At 40.3% G+C, this 22986-nt stretch overlaps 1 protein-coding gene across 3 annotated transcripts in view; it reads left to right on the top strand.

Moving 5' to 3' along the window:
* The window catches only part of LOC136447044 (uncharacterized), a 56919-nt gene that overhangs the window by 8014 nt on the left and 25919 nt on the right, over positions 1-22986 (top strand). For 2 of the 3 annotated variants that reach the window (XM_066445722.1, XM_066445731.1), the window contains exons 8-39: positions 516-739; positions 1587-1694; positions 1997-2112; positions 2346-2454; positions 3398-3631; positions 4145-4342; positions 4838-4966; positions 5371-5572; positions 5953-6033; positions 6869-6948; positions 7785-7905; positions 8690-8932; positions 9363-9499; positions 10145-10286; positions 10648-10784; positions 11241-11470; positions 11687-11837; positions 12221-12527; positions 12883-12962; positions 13300-13437; positions 13917-14099; positions 15743-15890; positions 16354-16494; positions 17075-17151; positions 17458-17581; positions 18009-18197; positions 19251-19378; positions 19726-19782; positions 20899-21018; positions 21467-22064; positions 22286-22392; positions 22596-22722. In XM_066445722.1, the coding sequence (XP_066301819.1) occupies positions 516-739; positions 1587-1694; positions 1997-2112; positions 2346-2454; positions 3398-3631; positions 4145-4342; positions 4838-4966; positions 5371-5572; positions 5953-6033; positions 6869-6948; positions 7785-7905; positions 8690-8932; positions 9363-9499; positions 10145-10286; positions 10648-10784; positions 11241-11470; positions 11687-11837; positions 12221-12527; positions 12883-12962; positions 13300-13437; positions 13917-14099; positions 15743-15890; positions 16354-16494; positions 17075-17151; positions 17458-17581; positions 18009-18197; positions 19251-19378; positions 19726-19782; positions 20899-21018; positions 21467-22064; positions 22286-22392; positions 22596-22722 (5166 nt within the window). The remainder of the gene's footprint in view (positions 1-515; positions 740-1586; positions 1695-1996; positions 2113-2345; positions 2455-3397; positions 3632-4144; positions 4343-4837; positions 4967-5370; positions 5573-5952; positions 6034-6868; positions 6949-7784; positions 7906-8689; positions 8933-9362; positions 9500-10144; positions 10287-10647; positions 10785-11240; positions 11471-11686; positions 11838-12220; positions 12528-12882; positions 12963-13299; positions 13438-13916; positions 14100-15742; positions 15891-16353; positions 16495-17074; positions 17152-17457; positions 17582-18008; positions 18198-19250; positions 19379-19725; positions 19783-20898; positions 21019-21466; positions 22065-22285; positions 22393-22595; positions 22723-22986) is intronic. The other variant, XM_066445738.1, reaches the window with a different exon arrangement.

The following is a 22986-nucleotide window of genomic DNA, read 5'->3' as shown; positions in this document are numbered from 1 at the left end:
GAAGAACTTCCTTAGGAATTAATTGCCATTGTAACGAATAAAAATTGTTTACTGGTACAAAGTCTGGACCTGATCATTCAGTGAGCTAAATTGGATCAAGATCACTTTCCTTTCCTTTCCTTTCACATCAGGACCTGATGTGAAAGGAAAGGAAAGTGATCTTGATCCAATTTAGCTCACTGAAGAGCTAATATTCCACTGGTCGTGAGAGAGAAGACAGACGTCGAGACGCTATGTACATTATTTACAGGTTCATTGTACTGGGGAAATTCCCCTAGCTCTTTTCAACAATCACAATGAACATTGGACCACGGCTTAACGTCCTGTCCTAAGGACTGGGACCCTTTTGGTGTAGCGTGCATGTCAGGTGAGCAACATAGCCGGGATCAAACTCGCAGCTTCTAGTTACAGAGGCAAGATCAGTAACCACTTCCATATGAAGCAAGGTAACGTGACATTGTGACTGTTTCTGTAAAGAGACCATCCTCCATAATCTGTATTTTGTATGTTGACAGATACAGCCAATGAGAATCTGGTTTATAAGGCACCCCGGTACAGAGTCGTCATAGTGGGAGACCATACTCCAGCCTCAGCACAGCTGCTGGTGTCGCTCCTACCCAAAGTCTCCCAACTGTCCAACCCGCCGCTGCCGGGGCAGATAGAAGTGTACCAGGACTGTGTGCTGCAGCAAGGTGGCAGGAAGAGGAGACTTGAGATCATCTATTGCAGTCCTGATGAGGTAAGGACTTTATCATTTAGTTAGGGGGCGTTCACACTTGTGCGTACATTCAAGTCCTTAAGCCCCCATCACAAAATAGAAATTCAGGTCGGCCGACGTGTTGGCGAGCTTCAAATTTGCATTTTCGGCCGAAGTATGGACGACGTCTTGTTGATTACGAGGGTTTCGGGCAATTTTTAGAAATCAAAGTTGATCCAAATATTGGTCTTTTACCAGGTTAGTCGATTCTGACTTCGTCCATGTCCAAGAGATGGTACCATCTCATGGGGAATTTTTAGTTTTTAGTGTTAGACGGACGTCACCCGAGATTTTCATTGGAAAATACGGTCGACGCTTGGGCAATTTTGAAATTCGGCAAGCTTCGGGTGATCTATAAATTTGGCCGACACTCGCATGAATGGTGATGCCGGCTTTATGAGTTGTGTATTTAATACATTTTTTGTCCAAGGTAAAGATTGCGGCCGAAAAAACGTTTTCTTTTTGTTCGATAACCTGAGGCTGCGCAACACAAAGTTAAAAACAGCTTCTTTCCCGCAAACTTAACCTAACCAAAAAAATGTCAATATGCAACTCATATGGACTTTAATATACGCACAAGTGTGAATTTCCCCTAATACCCTTTGCAAGTGAGATAGTAAAAGATCAGCTTGATTTAAACGGTACTGTTACACATCATTACAGACTTAAAACGAGTGAGATTAAAGTTATTAAATGTTTTTCGGTCTTTTCGGTCGAGATTTAGTGACCTTGTAGAATTATGACAGTTGATGTAATGTTAATGTCAGACTTACTTTGCTAATGGCTAGTTAGGGGTTGTTCTTGACTTCTTAATTTGTATTTTTTTCAGCTGAATAGTTCGCTGTTTGTGAATGAGGGAACCATCTTTGTGGTGATAAGTAATGGGAGGAGCACATGCACAAGGGGTGCAGACATCATCAAGGGCATTTGGGCAAAGGTGAGCATTGGCACCTGTGTGTGCTAGCAGCTAATAAAATGATACAAGCATTCTATCTGCATTTTGCAAAACTGAATTTGGAAAGAGGGCAGAAAGTTTTTGGATGAAATAGTTGAATAAAATAAAAATTCAGGTTGGAATTTTTGTGTGTCCGCTTGTTTTTTCCTGAAATTGGTCCTTTGATCAATAGTGATGTTTTTGTAAAACTGGAGGGTATTACTCTAAAGGTAATGTTAAGTCATAGATTGAGTTTAAGTTTTGTCTATTATACATCAAATATTGTGACTTGCTGCCCATAACAGGTCCCCAGAGCACCCTGCCTTTTGGCAGAGTTGTCTGGAGAAGACGAGAAGGCAGCTGCATTTGACATGACTTCAGCAGTGGATCTAGCCAGGGGGGCTGTCCACACGATGGAAGGGTAAGTTCCAATCTAGGCTATTCCATCTTACTTGTACCACATTGAGATTTAGTCACCTTTGACTGACTTCTATCCCATCCATTCATGATCAGCTCTGTATTTCTAAAGTGTGGTGGGGCAATATAAGTGCTTATATGTCCCCAAATGATGCTTGTGGTTTAAGTCTGCTATTAAGGTTAGAGCATTTTGAATGGCAAAACCTCAAACTGACTTTTTCATTTTATTGTTTTCAGGAGTATAGCTGGCATGGACTTTAACGGTCAGTGCAATTTTGGAAAGAGCAGCCAACAAATGGTAGACATGAAACAGGCAATCAAGGTGATATCAGTTAACGAATCACAGGTAAGAACTGCATTGATACTTTCTGTAGGCTTGCTCTTTTAGTATGCAGTTGAAAATAATACTGTTGGCAGAAAGATCCTTAGAAGATGCGGCACCACTAGTCTGTACCCAATCCTGAAAAAGCGCAGGCTGCGCTGGTTGGGTCATGTCTCCCGCATGGATCACTCGCGCCTACCACACCAGGTATTGTACGGTCAACTTGCAGATGGCAAACGTGCCAGGGGACGCCCCAAGCTCCACTTTGTCGACGTCTGCAAGCGGGACCTGAAACTCTTCAACATTGCCGCGGACTGGGAGCACTTAGCTCAAGACCGCTCTGCATGGCGGCACAAAATCCACCAAGGTGCGAAAAAACTGGAACTTGACTTGGAACTTAACGAGTTTGCCAGAAGGCAAAAGAGACACACACCATGCCAAACAACAGCTTTCATCTGCGCTGTTTGTGGCAAACACTGCAAGAGTAAAGCTGGACTCGTCGCTCACAGACGAGCCCACCGACGCTGAACTGATCGTCCGGCAGGATGAAAAGGAACTGATGATGGCAGAAAAAATTGCACACTGGCCAAAAATACATATCAAACAATAAACTTAAGAATGGCGCCTATATTTCACTTCAACTTAATCCCTTCCTGGTGTGTTATTTTCATGGTTTGCTACAATCAGAAAAGATGTAGGGATAGTCTGTCCATGGTGCTGAACATAATGTTGTTGCCAATCTGCTTACGAGAGAGACACAGTGTTGGTTCCAAGCAAACAATCTGGTTCCTATTGCAAATGTGTCATACATTGGACACACCTCATCTGATTCAAAATTGTAAGCATGAACCAGTCTTTCAAATGTTCAATTCTTTTTCTCCTACATTTTGCCCACAGTTTTCCAATGAGTGTTCTCATTACATGCTGGTTTTAAGAACGCATGTTAAACCTCTATTACCTATTATAGGGAGCAGAAAAGCTACTAGCAGAAATTCAGGAAATGATTGAGACAGCAAGCAAACTGTGGCCTCAATTCAAGAATCAGTCCACAGAATTCCACGACTTTGTCAACCATCTCAAGTCTGTTGCTCTTAATCAAAAAATTCTTCCACTGGAAACACTTGTGACCAAGTTGCCAAAGAAGTGGCTGGGAGATGGCACACTGGCTTATGGGAAAGCACTGGAAGCCCTACATACTATGGTAAGTCAAACGGCTTTATAGTTTTTCCTTCCTTAATTTGCATGAAGACCTCTTACCTCTTGATGTTGTTGTTTTCAATGTCAAACTTTGGGCAATCATAATACTTATTGTAAAAACCTTTTATCCATTGAGGATTGAAAAGTTTTCTTTTGTCTACATTTGTGTAGATTTAATTGTCATTGGTTTCACAGGTTGCCTCAGAAGTAATTGCAACCTGGAGCATGCTAGATTAAAATTGAAAGATATAGTGATTTTCTATAAAAAAAGTTTTCTTTGGGACATTTAATGAACTATTGATTTCAGTGTGGGTGTGTTACATATGCACTAGAAAGGTTGCCTAGCACTCACATGTTCATCATGTAGCAAATGATGAAATATATGACTGAAAGCACTGAAGCGTAGACAAATTCATATCTCTTATCCATCACCATCATCATCATCATCATCATCATCATCACTATCACCACCATCATCAATCATCATCTATTCTCCCCCCCCCCCCTTTACCTACAGGGTCAGGTGTTCTACCTGCCCATGTTGAAGGACCAGCCCGTCATCTTGGATGTTAAGTGGTTCCTGAAGAGTGTGAAAGAGCTGTCCACATCCAAACTGTTGGTTCCAATAGGAAACAACCTGGACGGTTTTGCACCAGATGTGTCTGTCCTCCCCATAAGCGCTTTGTCCACCCTGACACATCTCACAGGAAATAATGTAAGACTTCACTTTCATAGCCAAGTGGGTAGAGTGTTTGCATTGCATTTGGTCATGGGTGCAAACTGGTCATGGGTGCAAACTCTTGCCTGGTCACACCAAAGGCTTAGAAAATTGTAATATCTACTCTGATGACACAGTACTTCCACTAGCCACAGTACTGCCAAATTAAAAACAATGCAGCATCAGTAATGTTTAAGGCATGTACACTCTAGATATCCAAAAAAAATTATTGAGAAGGCCTGATTAACCATGCAATTTGTAAGGATGAGGACAAAAGTTTGTGGTCCCTTAAAAGGACAGACGAGAGCCATTTGGGAAGAACATACTACCCATTTGCTAGTTGGGCAACTGTGGCTGTTTGTGTATCAACGTGTTCATGCAGGACCAATGAATGAAACATACTGCCACAAGCCACAAATGAAATGGAAATGTTTAATTCCAAACTTAATTGTACAACATTGGATTTACCAAGTTCTGTATTATTCCATCCAGTTGTCACTTGCTACCAGAGTACTGACTGATCTGGGTATCTGCATCTGCCCGTACAATCTTCCTGGAGTCAGTACTGATGCCATGTTGGTCCCATATGCCAATATTCCTGCAACACCTGCAGTAGCTTTGGTAAGTAAGACTAGATAGAATCATGATAGATGAACCAATCTCTTGAAATATTTGATGTCATTGGGAGCCAATCGATATGAAATATGACTGCTTTGCTTTCAAGACAAGTCTTCAAACAGTTCAAGACTTCACAAAAGAAGGCTATGCAAAGTACCAGTGTCACTAACAGCTGAACCTAACATATATACTAACATAATTCCACCAGGGAACATACATTGTAACTCTGCCACCCTGAAAAGATGTGTCCAAACAAATCTCCAGCCCAACGTCCCCCAGCATAACACACTTCTACATACCTGGGGGATGCTGCACTGGAGATCTCTAACACACTATTTTCAAAGTGGCAGTTTAATGTTAATTGATGTAACTTGTTTTGAATTCCTTCTGTCATTGCTTATTTGCAGGATCAGTTTTGGCCTGCAAGGGCGTCCCCAGATGACCTGGAGATGATTCAGCATTATCACATCCTGCCTGCCCCGCCCGCGGGACTGATGACATCACTTCTGTCTGAGTTCAGTCAGCTGGGGGGCTTCTCCCTGGTCTGGAGGGAGGGGGTCATCCTCCAGAGGGGGGCGGTAGAGGTGCTCATCCAGATGGAGAAGAAAGGTATGAAGTGTTGGGCAGCCTGGTATAAGTCTTGGGCAGTTTTGTTCATTGATGTTCATTGTTTTGCTTGTAATCTACTCTGTAAAAAATCAATTCAGTACTGTCTACATTGCGTACCACGTGCTGCTATGTTGGTTAATAAAGGTTTGAAGTAGTGTTACATGAATGTTTGTTCGTTTGTGCAGACCCTTGCAGTGCCTAGCCTTAGTGGTACATAGGGCAAGAAGTAGCTACTTCAGTATATATAATAGTGTATATTTGCCCTGGGACTAGGGTTGTTAGCCCTACATGTGTGTACATGTTGATTAGATACTAAGGAACCAACGGAATATTTTGATGTACTATAAAGACCTGATTTAGTTATATTCTCCATGTTGCAGATGTACATGCGGGCATTCCTGTCATGGAAGCTGAAAAGAAGTTGGACCCGACAATAAAACAAAAGGCTGTGAAGGCTGAGGGTAAAACCATTTCTTCAAATGCGGTCCCCGGAAAGTGCGAAATGGAACGAAATGGACGAAATGGAACGAAATGGAACAAAATGCTTGGAGAATAGAGAAAACGATGTCGTCACATTCGTGACGCAGCGCAGGGCTTCATGTGGATATCATTAACGGAGGGGTCCATTCTCCGACGGGTCTGACTTTGAGCCGAACAATTGGTTATATAAAAATCGTTGTTGCGGAGATATGCATAAGCTACGTACTAGTTAGTACCTTACTTCGATACTCAGTTTTGTTTGCTTGTTTTCCCTGCTATTTGCAGCAGTTCATTTGCAGATCGTTGGTAAACACAAGGAACAGTGGCAGATCTCTTTGCACGTGGCACCCCCTTTTTCAGGGAAGAATCTAGCCACACAAACGCGACAAAAATGTTGTATTTGATATTATCAAATAGATTCAAGAAATAAAACACTTTGTTTCATTTATTTACCACTCACTTCTGTGTTTAAAATGCTTCCTGTTCCGGTCTACTGTGAATGTTACAACGTTCCTTATATTTCGCTATCTACTGGTATTTCATTTCGTAATGTTTCATATGTTGTTTTAGTGCGTTCCATTTTGTTCCATTTCGTTCCATTTCACACTTTCTGGGGACCCCTTTAAATGCATAACTTAGTGAATATGAATAGAGATAACTTTGTTAGCACAACCCACAGAATGTTCTTTTCTTTCATATTAAGACAAGAGTAGTTTGCATTTTTCCCCCAGTTCATAACCTTTCTATCAATTTTTTTTCTGTCTTCTTTTCAAGTTAAAAGGGAAATATTGTCGAATTGTTGTTTATGTTTTTCAGAAGCTGTTCAGAAGGGTGTCTTGCTCAGCTTTGCACCAAAGGACCTTCGTCGTGCGCAAAATATTGCAACAGAACTTCCTGTAAGTAATAATAAGATACCTCCTGATTGGCTGGGTAAGAGAGAGCTCAATGACGTTTAAAGTGTTTGTGAGGAGTCCATAATGTGTTTTGGCCTCAGACAAGAAGTCAAAAGTAATGCCTACGACATCCAGTGGTCCAAAGCTATTTCCCGTCCAAGTACCGAACGGACTCCACGTTCCTTTACGTCAGGTTTCGAACGGGATAGAACGAGATTCAACGTGATTTGGCCGTACAATGTCCTTGTTTGAACTACGGTACGGCCAAATCTTGTTCAAACTCTGACGTAAAGCAATGTCGAGTCCGGTCGGTGCTTGGACATGAAATAGCCTGGGACCACAGGTTGCCATAGGCATCGCTTTTGATTTCTTGTCTGAGGCTGAAATACCAATTCTGATTTTTTTTCCAATAGCATGCTATAAGTACATTGGCCGTAGGCGAAAGATGCTTTTTGGTGAGCTACTTACATTTGTATACCATGCCATTGGAAAAAAATCAGAATTGCTAGCTCCTGAATATATGTGCATGCCTTTTGAAATAAAGGAACTTACATTGACTTCTTCATCCTTAAAGTCAGGCAGGACAGTTACGACACTTCTTACTTTGTCCTTACTTTGTTCGACAGTACAGTTTGGCCACCAATGCAACATTGGAGCAGGCTTGGCAGTTGACAGCAAATCTATGACCGTAAATTCAGCTACCTCCAGTTGTATCTGAATAAAACACAGAGAACTAGAACATTGAGAATGGTAATGTACCACAGTAGTCAGACTATACATGTATCGTTCATTATACAGTTTCTGATTTGGCTTATCAATGGTGTAAAATTATATTCCAGTCCAAGGGATATGTGGTGACCATGGATGGTAATAACTCAGTAATGGACACAGTGAGCATGGCTGCTGTAGTCCTCATGTGCATCACCAATGACTACAAAGAAACTGGACGGTGCAAAAGAGGTAAAAGAGCTTTTTTTCTCCTTTTTACACAATCGAGGCATCTTCTTTGTATGTTTTGTTGTATAGAATTATGCGCATTGGACTGGCAGCCACTTATATTGCTCTGCAGTATGCAGTAAGTTGATGTCTATCATCTTTCCATGTGTCAAAACTGGGGCAAAATAAAGTTTCTGGGTGATCTTGGTAATCAGATGTAAAGCATAAGCTAGTAATGATTCATAGGGTTGTATTTATCTATTTTACATTGCACATTGCATTAATATCATTAACAGTGAGCAAATTATTATTGGAATGAGCAGAGCACTTTGAGTATCTTGAGATTTTATGAGACAATCTTGAGATTTTATGAGACAATCTTGAAATTTTATGAGACAATCTTGAGATCTCTAAAAAGGTCTCAAGATTTCTCCAGATTCTCGAGATGCAATGAAAAAATCTTGCAATGCTTTGAAACCATCTCGGAAAAAACTTGAGACCTTTTCAAAGATCTCAAGATTGTCTCATTAAATCTCAAGATTGTCTCAAAAAATCTCAAGATTGTCTCATAAAATCTCAAGATTGTCTCATAAAATCGTAAGATTCATCACAAAATCTTGAGATTTTCAGTCTAAATCTTGAGATTTTTTCATTTTCAACGAAGGGTGAAGACCCCCGCTGGGGGTCATTGTGATCTGTTGTGTATCAGAGAAGTGTTTCACAAGATATTGGATATGTGCCTTAAGCTGTAAACATTAGTCCAAAGTGCTCTGCTCATTCCAATAATGAACCGCTCGCATTTCAACAGTGGCACAGCAGGCAGCAGAGTTAGGAGTCCCCCTGATCCCCATCAAGCTGCAGGCTGATGTCGTGCTGGACGATTGGCTGGGAATTGTGAGCAACAAGGTTCTCATCAACATGACGCCCACTCAGGACTGGGGTTGGGCAATGGAGACGCTGACAAGTGAGCTGGGACACCTGGGGAAGAAAGTTGCCAAACCTCGGGCCAACTTAGCACAGCCAAAGAAACTGAAGGACACACAAGATCTAGGTGAGACTTCTAGATGTAGAACAAAACAAGAGAAGCAAATCTTTTACAGTTTGAGTATGTCAATAAACGAATAATACAAAATGGAATCTCAACATGAAACCAGGGTCTGCGAAGAAAGTCTGCATCTTGTTTAACACAGTTTCAGTGAGTGAAGGTAGTCAGACACAGGTTTTCTTCTCAGCCCTCTATATTTATCTTGATCTTTTGCTCATTTCTTTTACTTCAAGAAGACTGTCAGACAATCAAGCAAGTAAGTTCTTCTGACCTAAAAGACATGTGAATACTTTTTGGGATGGTGTGCTTTTAAAAGTTATTCTGTACAATCTGATTATTTGGTGATCTACATTTTCTGTAGCTGATTAATCCTTGCAGATACACTTCAGAACTTTGTCCAAAGCTCATATTGTTGATGGATTCTTCTGCCCAACAGGAGGCCCTTACTTGACAGTAGCAGCCAGGACTTTCAAGCCTCAGCCAGGCATGGACATCAGTTGGGTGCAGCAGATCTATCATTCCTGCCTTACCGTTGTGGAGTACGTTCTCAGGACACAGGGACTCTCTGCAGTTGTAAGTAGTCAGGCATCTCAAAAGAAGATGTTTTTATGCCATTCTTTAACATCTACTAAGATTATTCCACCAGGTTACATAATTCTGCCACCCTTAAAAGATTTGTCAAAACAGATCTCCAACCCAACGTCCACAGTATAATGCACTCGTCTATCTAAATTGTGGATATCTGGGGGGTGCTGCACTCAAGATCTCAAACCCGCTGTTTTTCAAAGTGGAAGATTTATGGAACCCGGAGAAGTAACGTTAATGGAGGTTATTTGGTGCTTTTAGTCTTTAGAGCATTCCAATTGGTTATATCCCTTTGTTAGGTCCTTTCAGTGTGCTTTCTTTATTCTCACTTGTGATCAATCCATGTTCTGTATTGTGTTTAAGTCTTGCTGAGAAAGCAGACTGTACTCTTATCAATGATGATGCTGATCTCTATTTGCATGTTCTTGTACATGGGCTAAAAGTAGTACTAGTAGTAGAAGGCTCCTTGTCTTTCCGTGGTGCTGATTTGCTGGCTGTTATGAAAGCATATGGCTTTGCCGCTTTCAAATGAACTTTCTTCATGAAAATGTGACTTGTCAGGCAAATAGAGAAAAAAAGATGCTATAATGGTAGCTGTTGGCAAAAATAGACGGATCTGTTCTTCTGTTTCAGGTGACCATTCCTTGTCCCAAATGCCTGGCGGATGAGAAGAAGACGGTACACGAGTTCCAGAGAGACATGCTCACATCCATCAAGCAGGTCGACTGTCCAAACTGCGGTCTACAGAAAAGTGCAGACATCTTGAATGGAGACCGTAAGTACAGACATGACGCCCCTAAAATGTTGTTTTTATGATTGGCATCTTCTGGGGACCTCAGATTTGATACAAGCCAAGAGTGATAAATGATAACAATGAACTGGACCTTGAAAAGAGATAACACTAGTTATATGCTTACCCTGAGGTAACTGGAAACTAATGCTAGCTATTTGTTCATGTAAAGCTATAGATTTTAGATTTCAAGTTGTTTCTAATATGATATATATAGATATAAATATTGGTAGTGTAGATAGAATACAGCAGCTGCTGTATCTCTTTTGTTTTTGTTTTCAACTGTTTTACATGAATATTTTTGAGACTGTGCAAAGTTTCATCTAACATCTGCCTTTATTTCCAGCTGAACCAGTTTTCCTCTCCAACCACATGTGGCCAAGCAAGCCCTCTGAAGTTCCCAGGGTTCCTGGAGTCATAGAAGGAAACAAAGACCTATGTGTGCATTGTGGTGTCACCAGAGAGGGGGCTGCCAAACTCTGGGTATGTTTTTTCTATCACCTGTTTTGTCTCCCCCCCCCCATCATTGTACATGTGATGGTGAAGCTGAATAATTTTTTTTTCTATCACCTGTTTTGTCTCCCCCACCAATCATTGTACATGTGATGGTGAAGCTGAATAAATAAATGAAGAAATATGTAACAATAGCAGGCATCAACTTTATCTCCGTCTTCATTTGTCTTACAAGATAGGAAGAAGGATGTTCAGATCAGGATTTATAAAAAGAATGGCCAATGAAATTAGAGTTGCTCTTCAATCATCACAATCCCTCATCATCTCATCATCTATCCCTTGGTCTAACTATTAGACCGTTGGGGCACCACCCAAGATTTTGCAACCACTTATTCCACCCTTCTTGGTTTTCACTTAGTGTCATGCCTGTCCATTCTCTGATATCATCTCATCTTTTCCATTGTCTACCACACTATCATTTCACAGCTAATGCAGAGCATTATAACTCCAACCTTTGGCCATGAGTGCCAACTGCACCCGACAAGAAGACCAGACAAACAGCTGCAAGAAGAAGACAAACACGGGTCCCTCTTTCATCCCAGCCACAAGATGGAAGTCATCAGCGCACAGATACTAGATCCGGAGGGTTTCAGGGACTTTGAGGTCATTCCAGCTGATGGAGCTGATGACTTGAACCTGAATTTTGGAGTGAGAAGGTGAGTATTATATCAATTTTTTTACTGTCCTACTATAATCTTCCTCAGAATTCAATGCTAATCTTTATTATCATGATTATATTTCTTATATATGTATCAGCTCAGTCTTTACTTTGTTAACTATACCAACCCAATTATAAGAACTCTCATGCTAAGGTCAAAACATAATAGATCAGTTCAACATGTCAGTTAAGACTATTTTATTTCTCATTACAGTGCAAAAGGAAAGATCAGCATGACAGTAGAGGGCACAAAGATCTCCATATCCACATCAGATTCTCCTAATGGTACAACTTACCAGATGGACTCTTCAGCAGCCGTATATGGGATGAAAGTGGAGAATGCAGACCAGTTTGACCCCTCAGAGGTTTGTAGACATTGTGTACTGTGTCAACAATGAGAGGCACTATGTCTTGCTTTAATATGACGAGGTTTAATGTTACAGTTCCATCCAAGAAATGGTTTCTAGGCATGACATCGTCAAGAAACGCTTTCTAGGTATGACATGTCCAAAAAATGCTTTCTGGGCATGACCTGTTACAATTTTTATCTCCATGAAAAATGGAGATATTGTTTTGGGTGTGTCTGTCTGTTTGTCTGTCTGTTTGTGTTTCCGCACTACTCTTGTCTGCATAACTGAAGAACCTCTTGTTGTTAGTGCTTTGGAGCTTGATGAAGGGTTCCTACACTATGATCTTTGTTGGTCATTTGTGGAAAATACCTACATGATGTTTATATCTGCAATTTCAGGAGGAGAGCCCTGAAGCTGATGAATCTGAGGAACCTGTACAGCAACAAGAGGCTGTGGAGATGCCGGTCAATGATTGGCAAGCAACAATGAGACTGGAATCAAAGGACAAGAAGAACCCATCCATGATCTGTGTCAGTACAGTCATGAACGTCCAGCCTCCTTCTGCTGAACACAAGAAGACGAGAGTCCACATCCACTTTGATGGCTGGACGAACAGTTTTGACTACTGGACAGACGTAGATGACCCTGACCTTCATCCACTTGGGTACTGCAAGGCCAATAGGATCACCCTTCAGAAGCCACATGGTAGTTTTTTGTTCAATATTTCCAGTAAACTAGAAAGAGATATGCAAGAGATGTTGTCTACATCTGCATCTGTACTTTGTCTATGTCTTGCATGCTCCTCTATTCTATTGCTTTTTTATGATTAGGGTATTTCTAAACCCTTGATTGCCCTGTCTATGAAAAATAAAGCCACCACCAAGTGGGGAGAATATCATCACCCTCGCCATTTTGGAAAACGCTATTTCAGCTGTGTTACATACTTAAGTACATTCATGGACATTTATATTGTGTGGTTCTTGAGATTTTTGACCAGGTAACATGATCTAACATGTTTGTTATCATGATATCATGTAATAATGTCAACACCCCAACACAGGTTATCCAAAACCGTTTGACTGGGAAAAGTACCTGAAGGAAGAGGATGTAGACCCTGTTCCATTTATCTTATTTGATGAGGTAAGCACTTATTACATGTACACTTGGAAAGCTGGAACGTGAATAATCATTATCTGATAATCATTATCATTCTTTATATTTTTGCTAAATTCTTATTTCATCTATTTTTTTGCCATATTTTTCTGAAAAAAATCAGAGAAACAACAAATTAAATTAAATTGGTTTGGCCTAATGCTAATGAGTATTGCTTTCAAGATCAGTATAGAACATAACTGTAGGTGGTTCTCATGATGATACCATTACGATTGTTAAATTGTAACTGTAACACATTTGGAGCCAAATGATGCCTTTAGTATGTGTTATCAATAATTATAACTTTCTTTTTTTCTGCTACCAGACCCAGAAGAAAAGCACCAAGCCATATTTGTATGATCCTGAAGAAGGGCTGAACATTTTTGACTCTGAGGAGGAACAACAGAAGGCTATAGCAGGAATTCTTCAATCTGGTTCACAATTAAGTACAAGGAAATGCAAGGTGATCTTACAATATCATCGTTCTTTTTCAAATCTTCCATAAAGAATTATCATATCCTACCAGACTATTTCTTGATTAGTGGCAGATACAATATTTCATACAAAAAATGAGTTATAGATATATTGAGCTTTTTTGTCGCAAATTGGCATTATAATGTGATTTGCAAATGGGTTAATATTGCGATTGATAAAGTCAATCAATTGTAGTAAGTCTACTTCAAGGATTACAAAATATATAATCATTGTTTGTTTCATGATCATTGTGACTTGATTTTGAGTTGGATGATTTCATAAATTACATATTGGTACCTTGGGGGTGCTTGGTTGATGGAACAATCACATCGGCATAGTACATGCATGACTTCAGCCACACTAGCTCTAGAATTCAAAGCTGCAAACTGAGGGACTGCATGAATTACGTTGGTTGCAGAGGTAATACCCAACAAATTCTTAAAAGCTTAACTAATATTTCCTTTTTAGGTGATTCTGACTAGAAATGGCCAGAGGTTGTCCTCAGCAGTTACAGAGGGAGAGATCCGTGTGTTTCTTTCCTTTGGTGATTCCCCCCAGGGACGCGGTGGAGTCAACACATCCTCCAAGAGTCCATCAGGTTCATGGTTAGACAAAGAACAACAACTGATCCTGACCAGCCAAACCATGCATGTGAGTATGGTCAGAAACTTGGCATGTCCGTTTTCTGTAAGGCATAGGCAAGCTACATTTAACGGGGGGTGCCCAAATATCGGACGTTTTTTTACGCGCTGGAACTCACGGCGCTCCATTGCTGGTTGCCAGAGAATGGTCATGTTTTAATGAATGAATTTTGAACACATTCATCTAAAGACCATACTTGGACAAAAAATGTATTCATACTGTTCATGGGCCCTTCATGCTCCGCGTTACATGCGGAAGACGCTGTGAGACATTTTCACGAATGTACCTTCTGATTTAGTGCTACGCCAGATAGTGTGCCTAACTTCCTACGCTTTGGTAATTTTGCTCTCTTCGGAAGTTAGTGATGAAGTTAGGGAAATGTAAATTAGGCTTGAAGTCTGCTATATTCTAGCTTTCTTTTGACCGGAAAATTTTGACTGTGTGCACTTCTCACGTCATGTGAGAAGGGCTATATCTAGCGCATCCCAGTTCATGTTTCCACGGGAAATAGGCTACTACGCGGCCCGACGTACGTATTGAATACGGCCCGACTTACGAAATCATTACGAATAAACGACACCGCTGACATCAACAATACTCCGTCTACTTATTGGGAAATATCTTCGCCATCTCTGTATTCAGTTTCCTTTTCATAGACGGTACCAATCACATGTTAGAGCGTAACAAAACTGTGCGTTGAATCGTTTCGCCACCATCGCGGCCCCCAAAAATGGCGGGAAAACAACGTCGTCAGACGACAGCAATGTTTACGTTGTTTTTCTTTGGTCGGTTTTCTTCTCAACAAACACTTAAAGACCCAAATTTTTAGTGTTTTATGAAGTTATTTTTCTTATGTGTATGATAGCTGTGTGACTTATGTATCTGCTTGGCACAGGTCGTATATTTAGGTGCCGGGCCGTCTAGCTACGCAGTGACCCTCTACTTAGCGCTACCATCATTATTGTCAAAATACTACTTTTCGACAAAACAAGAAATGAATATGTACACATATGTTTTGAATGTAAATGACAATCATGTGCATGAACTTGGGTTATTTACCTTCCTTATCAGCTTAGTTATTGGACACAAACACGGCATACTTATGCAAAATAAGATCAGTAAAAAATCCGTGCGATGTTAGGGCGCGTCGATGTTCGGGCGCCCCCCGTTAGTTTCCCTAATTAGTAAGGGAAGCTGTTTATTTTCATATAACTGGTAGTAAGGTGGTCAAACGCTACTGAATTTGTTTCTTTGTCTACTACAGTACTGTACATAGCCGACCTCCAGAATTTGGCGTAAAGCATTGTTCACGTAGCCCCTAGTAGCCTCCCTATGCAAGCCCCTATTACTGTTGTCTCAAGTTCTCCAGCAGTGTCAATGTTGCTTGATTAACAGTTTGTTTATCATAATGATCATAAAATACAACAGAGGCCTTGTGTATGAGAGAGCTTCAGGTGTAAGCCTTAAGCATCAAACCTCTGCGTGCAAAAGAACCCCAACGTGCTTATCAAGAAGAGTAGGGGTGACCCAGTGTGCTTGGCTAAAAACTTGAGTAGCAGCAAAGCCGTATTGTACTACTACCAGCCACATGAAAAACCAAGTTGAACATGCTTCACTTCAATTGAAGATGAATGCTTTATTTTTACCTATAGCCGGGGGGCTCTGCTGTGTCTGTCCAACACCTGTTTTCCTCCGCACCATTCCAAATCGGGATGCGCCTGGAAGCTGACGACCCTCTTGGCAGTGGAGAAGCCAGAAGTCACCTGGTTTGTGTTTCAAACGTCAAGGATATTGTTACAGGTAAGTACAGCATATTTTATTGGTATTGTTTGTAGTATATATATACTATATATATACTACATATATATATTATATATATATATATATATATATATATAGAGAGAGAGAGAGAGAGAGAGAGAGAATGCTTTCACCTAGAAAAAAATATACACAAACACACACACGCATACATACATACATACATACAGACATTTGGATACATATATACATTCATGAATGTAACATCACAGTACAAATTTCAACAACATTGCAACCATCTGATTGTAGTGCTTTAATTGTGTTTTGACATTACAGCTAGCTGTTAGAAACAATATTTGATCAAGTAATCTCATTATACACATCAAGCAGTTTTCCTTCACCTGGAAATGAATTGAAGAGTGATAATAGCAATACCTTTCAAAGATTGAAAGAAGATTGCAAGATGCTTGATTTTTCTTAACTTTGATCCTGTCTCAACTTACAGAGGCTGATGGGAGGCAGAAAATTGAGGTCCATTTTGATGGCTGGACCAACAAGTACAACTACTGGTGCTATACAGATGACGTAAAGATACATCCCATTGGTTACTGTGCTTTCAAAGGCATCAACCTACAAAAACCTAAGGGTAACAACAACTTCACTCTTTAACAATCACGGTGCAACTGCTGTGAAGAGTATTCTATAATTGATAGGCTAATGGCAGGGCTGTCTACAGGACCCGTCCTTCCGTCCTGGGAAGGAAATTTGCTTCTTGGGACGGAAAAAGATGTCCCTTTATCTATCCCAAAATCTGCAGTTCCTGACATGTACATGGAATTGATGAAAATGTATTTTTTACTGACAGATTTGACAGCAAAAATTAATAACATGGGTTCCTAAACATTGAGTGGGACAGAAAAAAATCTAAAGCTGGAGACAGCACTGGGCTATGGTAAATCTTTTTTCAGGATCATCTCTGTAAATGTATCTAATCTACATCACAATATGATGTTAATAAATGCTAAATATGGGGTAATGTTAAGACGAGGCAGAGCCTTTTCATGGAAGCACTCAATGTTTAAAAGTTTTACATGTAATCCACATTGTGCAACAAGGTCATTAAAAAAAACTGACACAGGTATTTGGAGATTTTGCTGACACAAGCTTCATCAACCTTTAACTCGTTAATTTCTAACTATATTTTGATGTATTCTGAACCATTACAGGTTACTCAGGCACGTTTGAATGGAACAGGTATCTAGACGAGATTGACAAAGAACCTGTGCCCTACCGAAGATTCAACGTAAGTACAACATTTTTCTTTTGAATTGATGTTTTGCTACACCGATTCTAGACAAAAGTGCACACAAAAAGTTACATTTTTGAGGAAACTAATGCATCGATGATTAGAAGGTTACGTTTTCAACAACTTTATTGACAATAGTATGATACTGAAGTACCAAGCCACTTGCGGTCTACATATCAAATTGCAATATAATCTTATGTTGCAAAGCTTGAAACCACATGTTGTACTCAGTTGGTTAAGATTACATTTAAGGTAGAATCTCTGGTAAGAAATCAAATGTCTTTGAATGTATTACAATTGCAGAGTGAGCAGACCAAAGGGAGTCCACCATATGGGATGGGCACAGCATCCAAGTCAGGTTCCAAGGCAAATGCAACATCTACCAAAATCATTGCATGCATGGATTACGGCAAACTGGTACCTCAAAGTAAGTTCTAAACGTGAATTAGAAAGATCATGTAGTAATTAGATATCAAATGAAATATAGTGGCAAAGTTGTAATTGAATGACAATATTTGAAAACCATCATATATGTTAGTATATACTAAGTATATGTCAAACGTTTGATTGACAAACCAGCTCTTTTTAGAGTCAAAGTTTGATTGTCTTTTTCTTGCTCTTTCAAGTATGTGTGTAAGGACAATATGACCAAATATGAATGAAATTGTGAATTGAACAAACAAAAGTATCAAACAAATAACAAACAAACAGTACAATATTCAAAGTTGATAAACAACACAGTACAAAAAGCTGTTACCACTTAAGATTTACAATCGCATTGCATACTGTTCCTTAAAACCACTGGTAAGATTTTGCCCCTGTGATACTATCAGATGCCTTATTTTGTTCACCAGCTTCCGATGTCTGCAAGTTTGTGGAAGCCTACCAGTCCAAGATCCTGTCTCCACGTCTGCTCCCGGAGAACCCCACGTTTGCAGTCCTGCTGCCTGAACAACTGGACCTCCCACTGCTGCTGTACCCCAGCCGCAGGGCTGTGCAGGGTGGACAGGGGCAGGCGCTCCATGTGTTGTGTCCTGGGGAACGTAAGTAGGGATGTGTTGATGAACGTTGATGATAGACAACCAGGTAATACGCCAAAATTTTTTACTCAAGCACCTGGACAAAATTCTGAAACAGTGAGTAGGGATGGTTCAATTTTAAGTTTTGAACATACTGGTCACACTGCCGTTTTTCATACCTCAGCCCAAAGACAACTGGATACGGGCTGTATAAAGAAAGACACAATTTAGATCTGATACGACCATCTCGGGACGTCGTGGTATTCTATACACCTTCTTTTTTTACAGAGATGCCAATGAGCGATGGTGTAGTTTGCAAACTATTTCATGTTCCGTGAATAGTTTCATCAGGTTAAGTCACTAAATTTAAATAAAAAGACACAACCAAGTGATTTATTCAATCAACGTTTCAGTGACCATTTGTCACCTTCCTCAATGATGTTACCATGAGTGAAGAGGGCAGTGAAATGTGTGGTTTGTCTAAACCAGTACCGCGGCCCATGGTAAATATGTCGTGATTGTGATATTCAGAGCACTACCATCATCTCATGGGGTTGACGGATGCCTACTCCAACCACAGACATGCCTACTACAACAAATCAAACAATGCAATGATGACTCTACCATTTTGTGAGTGGTGATTCCATGAGTTTATGATATTTCAACTCGTACTGCAGGTAGTTGTACAAGTGAGTTCAACGTAGAACTAAGTCCTCCAAACCTTCACGGCGCTTGTAGTTTTGAATGATAATTTTGGACAACTGTTCTTCCTCACCCATGCTAAGAGATTGATCCCAATCTAGCTTACAAAAATTGTATCTTCTCTGTATCAGTATCTACATAGCCAGTATTACCGTCCATTGTTGTGACACACATTGTTGTGACAAGCTTCTGTCAATTCCAGAAAAAGCTTTAAAAATTGGCCAAAACAAAATGACTTCCTTAGTCTAATATTTCTTAATAAATTTTAGTTATGAGGTTGTATCAGAGTGTATCAGACTCACCAAAATACAAGTCGCACACTTGTTCAATTATGTGTCTTATGCTAACTTCTTTTTTTCACCATTGTTACAATAGTACAATACCAGAACGTCCACCTGGTTGGAACAGCTAATGCTGTGTCACTAGGACAGCAGTCGGATAGAGTCCAGGGGATGCTGTCCAAACTGTTGCTATTCTGTCACAGCCTCATCACCTGCAGAAAGGTAGCACTATGTGCTTGGAGACTTGACAATTTTGTTTAGAATTACAGACATAAAGTTCAACTAATTTGTTTGCCGCTCTAGGGTTTTAAAATGATGTGATTTCGTACATCACAGAAATAGTTAGCAGTTTCATTAATTTCACCTTTGATGATGATAATGCATGACATTTGTGTATGTTAATTTTGTCTGATGACAAGTGATCTGTAAACCCTCTCTTGGATACTTGGATACTTAATCCTTATGAAGGACAATTAAAATCATGAATTTTTGCAGTCAGTGATGTTTGAATTGGATAAAACCACTCGTTGCAATAACTTATTAATAAGTTTTTCTGCTGCCTGTTTCAGGTTTTCCTTCCACCCGACCTGGCAGCTCTAGTGAAGGGGGGAGTGACAGAAGATTTGGTAAGAGTTTGTCATCTTGATATTCCTTCTGTGATGCTACATCACGGAGAATTACATCTTAATCTTTGTATGGTAAAAACTTTAAAGAAGGCATACATATCATTAAGTGCACTGTAGGTGTCAGTCGGAGGTTTCTTATTCTCTGTTAAGTTTTGAGATTAAAAGACGTTAGGATGGGGTCAGAAACACTTTCCAACTACTGTCCTGTGTCCGTGCTAAACGTGGCTTCCAAAGTCTTGGGGAAAATAGTGCACAGTTACTGCATTTGGTTTGTCTCATAAATTGGGTCACACGGGAAAGACTGTCATGTTTGAGCAGGGAAACTCCTTCACAATATTACCTCGGCGTTACTATGCACTCCTCTCTTCAGTGGACAGCTCACATAGAGAAGATCACTAAGAAGCTCCTTGCTGGCCTCTGTGCCATAAGTCCTGCCAAACCCTTTGTTGAGGAGATACTGCAGCTCATGTGCAGTAGGCTAGCACGCTGTAATATAGTCACACTTGGACTACTGTTTGATGGCATGGCTGCCATCACTTTTGAATTCCAACAAATCTAAAATGATGCAGTTGAATAGGTTGATAAACCGTGCTGCCAGAATCATAATAGGCAGTAAACTCAAGGACCGTAAACCCATTGAAAGTCTTTCATGTTAGCAGAGGCTGGGATGGAGCCTCTTACTGGACGAGTGAGAGTAAACACTCTCACTGGTAACTGTGTACAAGGCAGTTTGCAATAAATTTTAAAGTGCCGCCCTACTTGACAAACATGTTAAAGTGGATGTCACCACTGGTTTTAAAAGTACGGACAGAGACTACTGCAAAGCAACTCTCAGACTGGGACCCTCACATGCTGACCAAACTGCAAGCACACGTGCAGTCTTTGAAGGGCAGTTTACAGTACCAGGGCAAAGACAACTCACCACAATAACAGTGTTTAAAAACTGACTGTTGAAGGTTTTTTCTATTGTTAGTTGACATAGATTTCTATTATTTTTACCTATGTGATGTGTGTTCTATGAGTATTGTATGTGTCCTGGGACACCTGAAAAACATTGAGTGTCATTTTACCTTGGTAAAATAAATAATTGAAAATAATATTCCCTCCCGTCCACAGGTAAAGCGGGCCCTAGCACGACTTCTGTCCATGTATGCCTCAGCCAATCTCCTTGCATCTTACCTGCAAGGAAGTGACATACATCGAATCACAACAGACATGGATAAGTGGCTACCACAGGTAAAATATCACATTGTCTCTTAATACCTGATACTTGTCTGGTCATGTTACAAGGTTCATCGAGCCATTTAAGACCACCTGTTGCTTGAGAAGGGAAAGTTGACAATAATAATGATAGTATTGTTTTTACATGTATTTGTGTTGCTGTGAAATATTCATCAACAATCATCTGAAATATGATCCACTTACATTCTTTGAAGAATAACTCTCAGAGCCTGAGTGTTCTTTAAGGCCATTTCATATCTATTGACATCTACAATGTATACTACTTCCCATGTAGCTGTGTAATGCTTACTTGCTCATGTCCTGGTTTCTCCGGTCTCGAGTCGTGATGGCTGCCCATGTGTCTCTGTCCCTCATTGCCTGGTATATGTTGTCAAGCTGTGTAATAAGTCTTGATTACCTTGATAATCCTGAAATAACTTTTCATAATTGTTTCCACTTGTAGGAAATGTCAACCATCAAGGACACAGTTCTGGCAGGCAAATCTGTGAGTGGAACCAACGGTCAGTGGCTATGCCCTGGTCACCAGTCTGCCTGGCATATCAACGACAGCTCTCTCCAAGCCTTTCCCCAACAGGAGTTTGGCTCCTATGCAAGTACCATCAGCACACTGACTTTCGAAGCCAACGGAATACAATCTCTACCAGACAACTTCTTCACATCGTTTCTCTCCCTCCGCCAAGCCAACCTTTCTTCCAATCAACTCCAGAGCCTTCCACTTGGCATTGGAAGCTGTGAGAATCTGGAGTCTCTCTCAGTTAATCACAATTCAATCACAAACCTGCCATCTGACTTCCACAACTGTGGCAGCAACCTGCTGGTGTTGAAGATCAGCGGAAACCCCATGGACAGCCTTCCGTCCCCCCTGGCCAACTTTGGACAGTTGGAGGAACTCCAGGCAGCAAGTATGCAGCTGAGGCATCTGCCTGATGACATCCAAGACCTGAAGAAGCTGAAGATCTTGAATGTGTCGTCAAATCCACTAAGGGAACTGCCTGCTTCCTTCTGCGAGCTGAAGACGCTGATATATCTTGATATTTCTGGTGAGTTTCTATAATTTGACAAAGTATCAATGTTTATATTAAAAGTCTGAACAGTTATCTTTTTTTTATAATGTTGAAAAACAGAAATGCCTTGTTGAAGGATATCATCATCATGATATTGTCAGTGATGTTACAGTCTTATTATTTCTATGCATTGTTTTTTTGTGTGCAAAAAGCATGGATGTGGAATGAATTGACCATTCTTCTCTTTGGTTCTTAAGGTGTGCCATGGATAGAGCAGGAACAGGGGAAAGCAACTTTGCTGTCTTATGAAGCCTTTCTAAACTTCACAAGGAAGCATGGCATATTTTCCTCTGTTTCAGAAAAGGTGGGTCAATGAGCAATGTCAGTGAATTGGCTAAACGGTCTATTTGTGTAAAGAAATTTCCTCTAAAAAGTACTGCCGGTATAACCTTTATCTAGGTTATTACAAGGAGTTCATAGTTGCGAACTACTACAATGTCACAAGAATGAAATATTGTTCACACATCTATATGTGATTTATAGTTTTTTTTAAATCATGATCTATAGGATCTGAGGGATGTCTTCACATCCTGTGACAATGACAAGAACGGTCTGCTCGATGAGGGAGAGGTCCCAAAGTTGAACGCACAACTTTTCATCATGTTCCCGAGGTTTGGGGCAGAGAGCGCAGCAGGTAACAGCAGTTGTTGGACTAGGACACAAACACAATTTTAAGATTGTCAAAGAAAAGTCTATTCAAACTTGCTCAAAGATTGTTGTTCCTGTTAGACTTTGCTGTTGTTGTGCAATCTTTTTTACTTGACAGTCAAAACCATTTCTGACATCTACATGCATGTTAGTGTCTAGTAGCACTATATCTTTTCTCTTACTGCATTTTTATTCTTACTGCATTTGATTGTGTAACTTGTTTTTAAATGGATTGATAACACCTATAGAT

The sequence above is a fragment of the Branchiostoma lanceolatum genome, chromosome 1 (assembly GCF_035083965.1).
Source record: "Branchiostoma lanceolatum isolate klBraLanc5 chromosome 1, klBraLanc5.hap2, whole genome shotgun sequence".
Classification (NCBI taxonomy): Eukaryota; Metazoa; Chordata; class Leptocardii; order Amphioxiformes; family Branchiostomatidae; genus Branchiostoma; species Branchiostoma lanceolatum.
The sequence above is the reverse complement of the archived record's forward strand: the minus strand, read 5'-3'. Positions and strand labels throughout refer to the sequence as shown.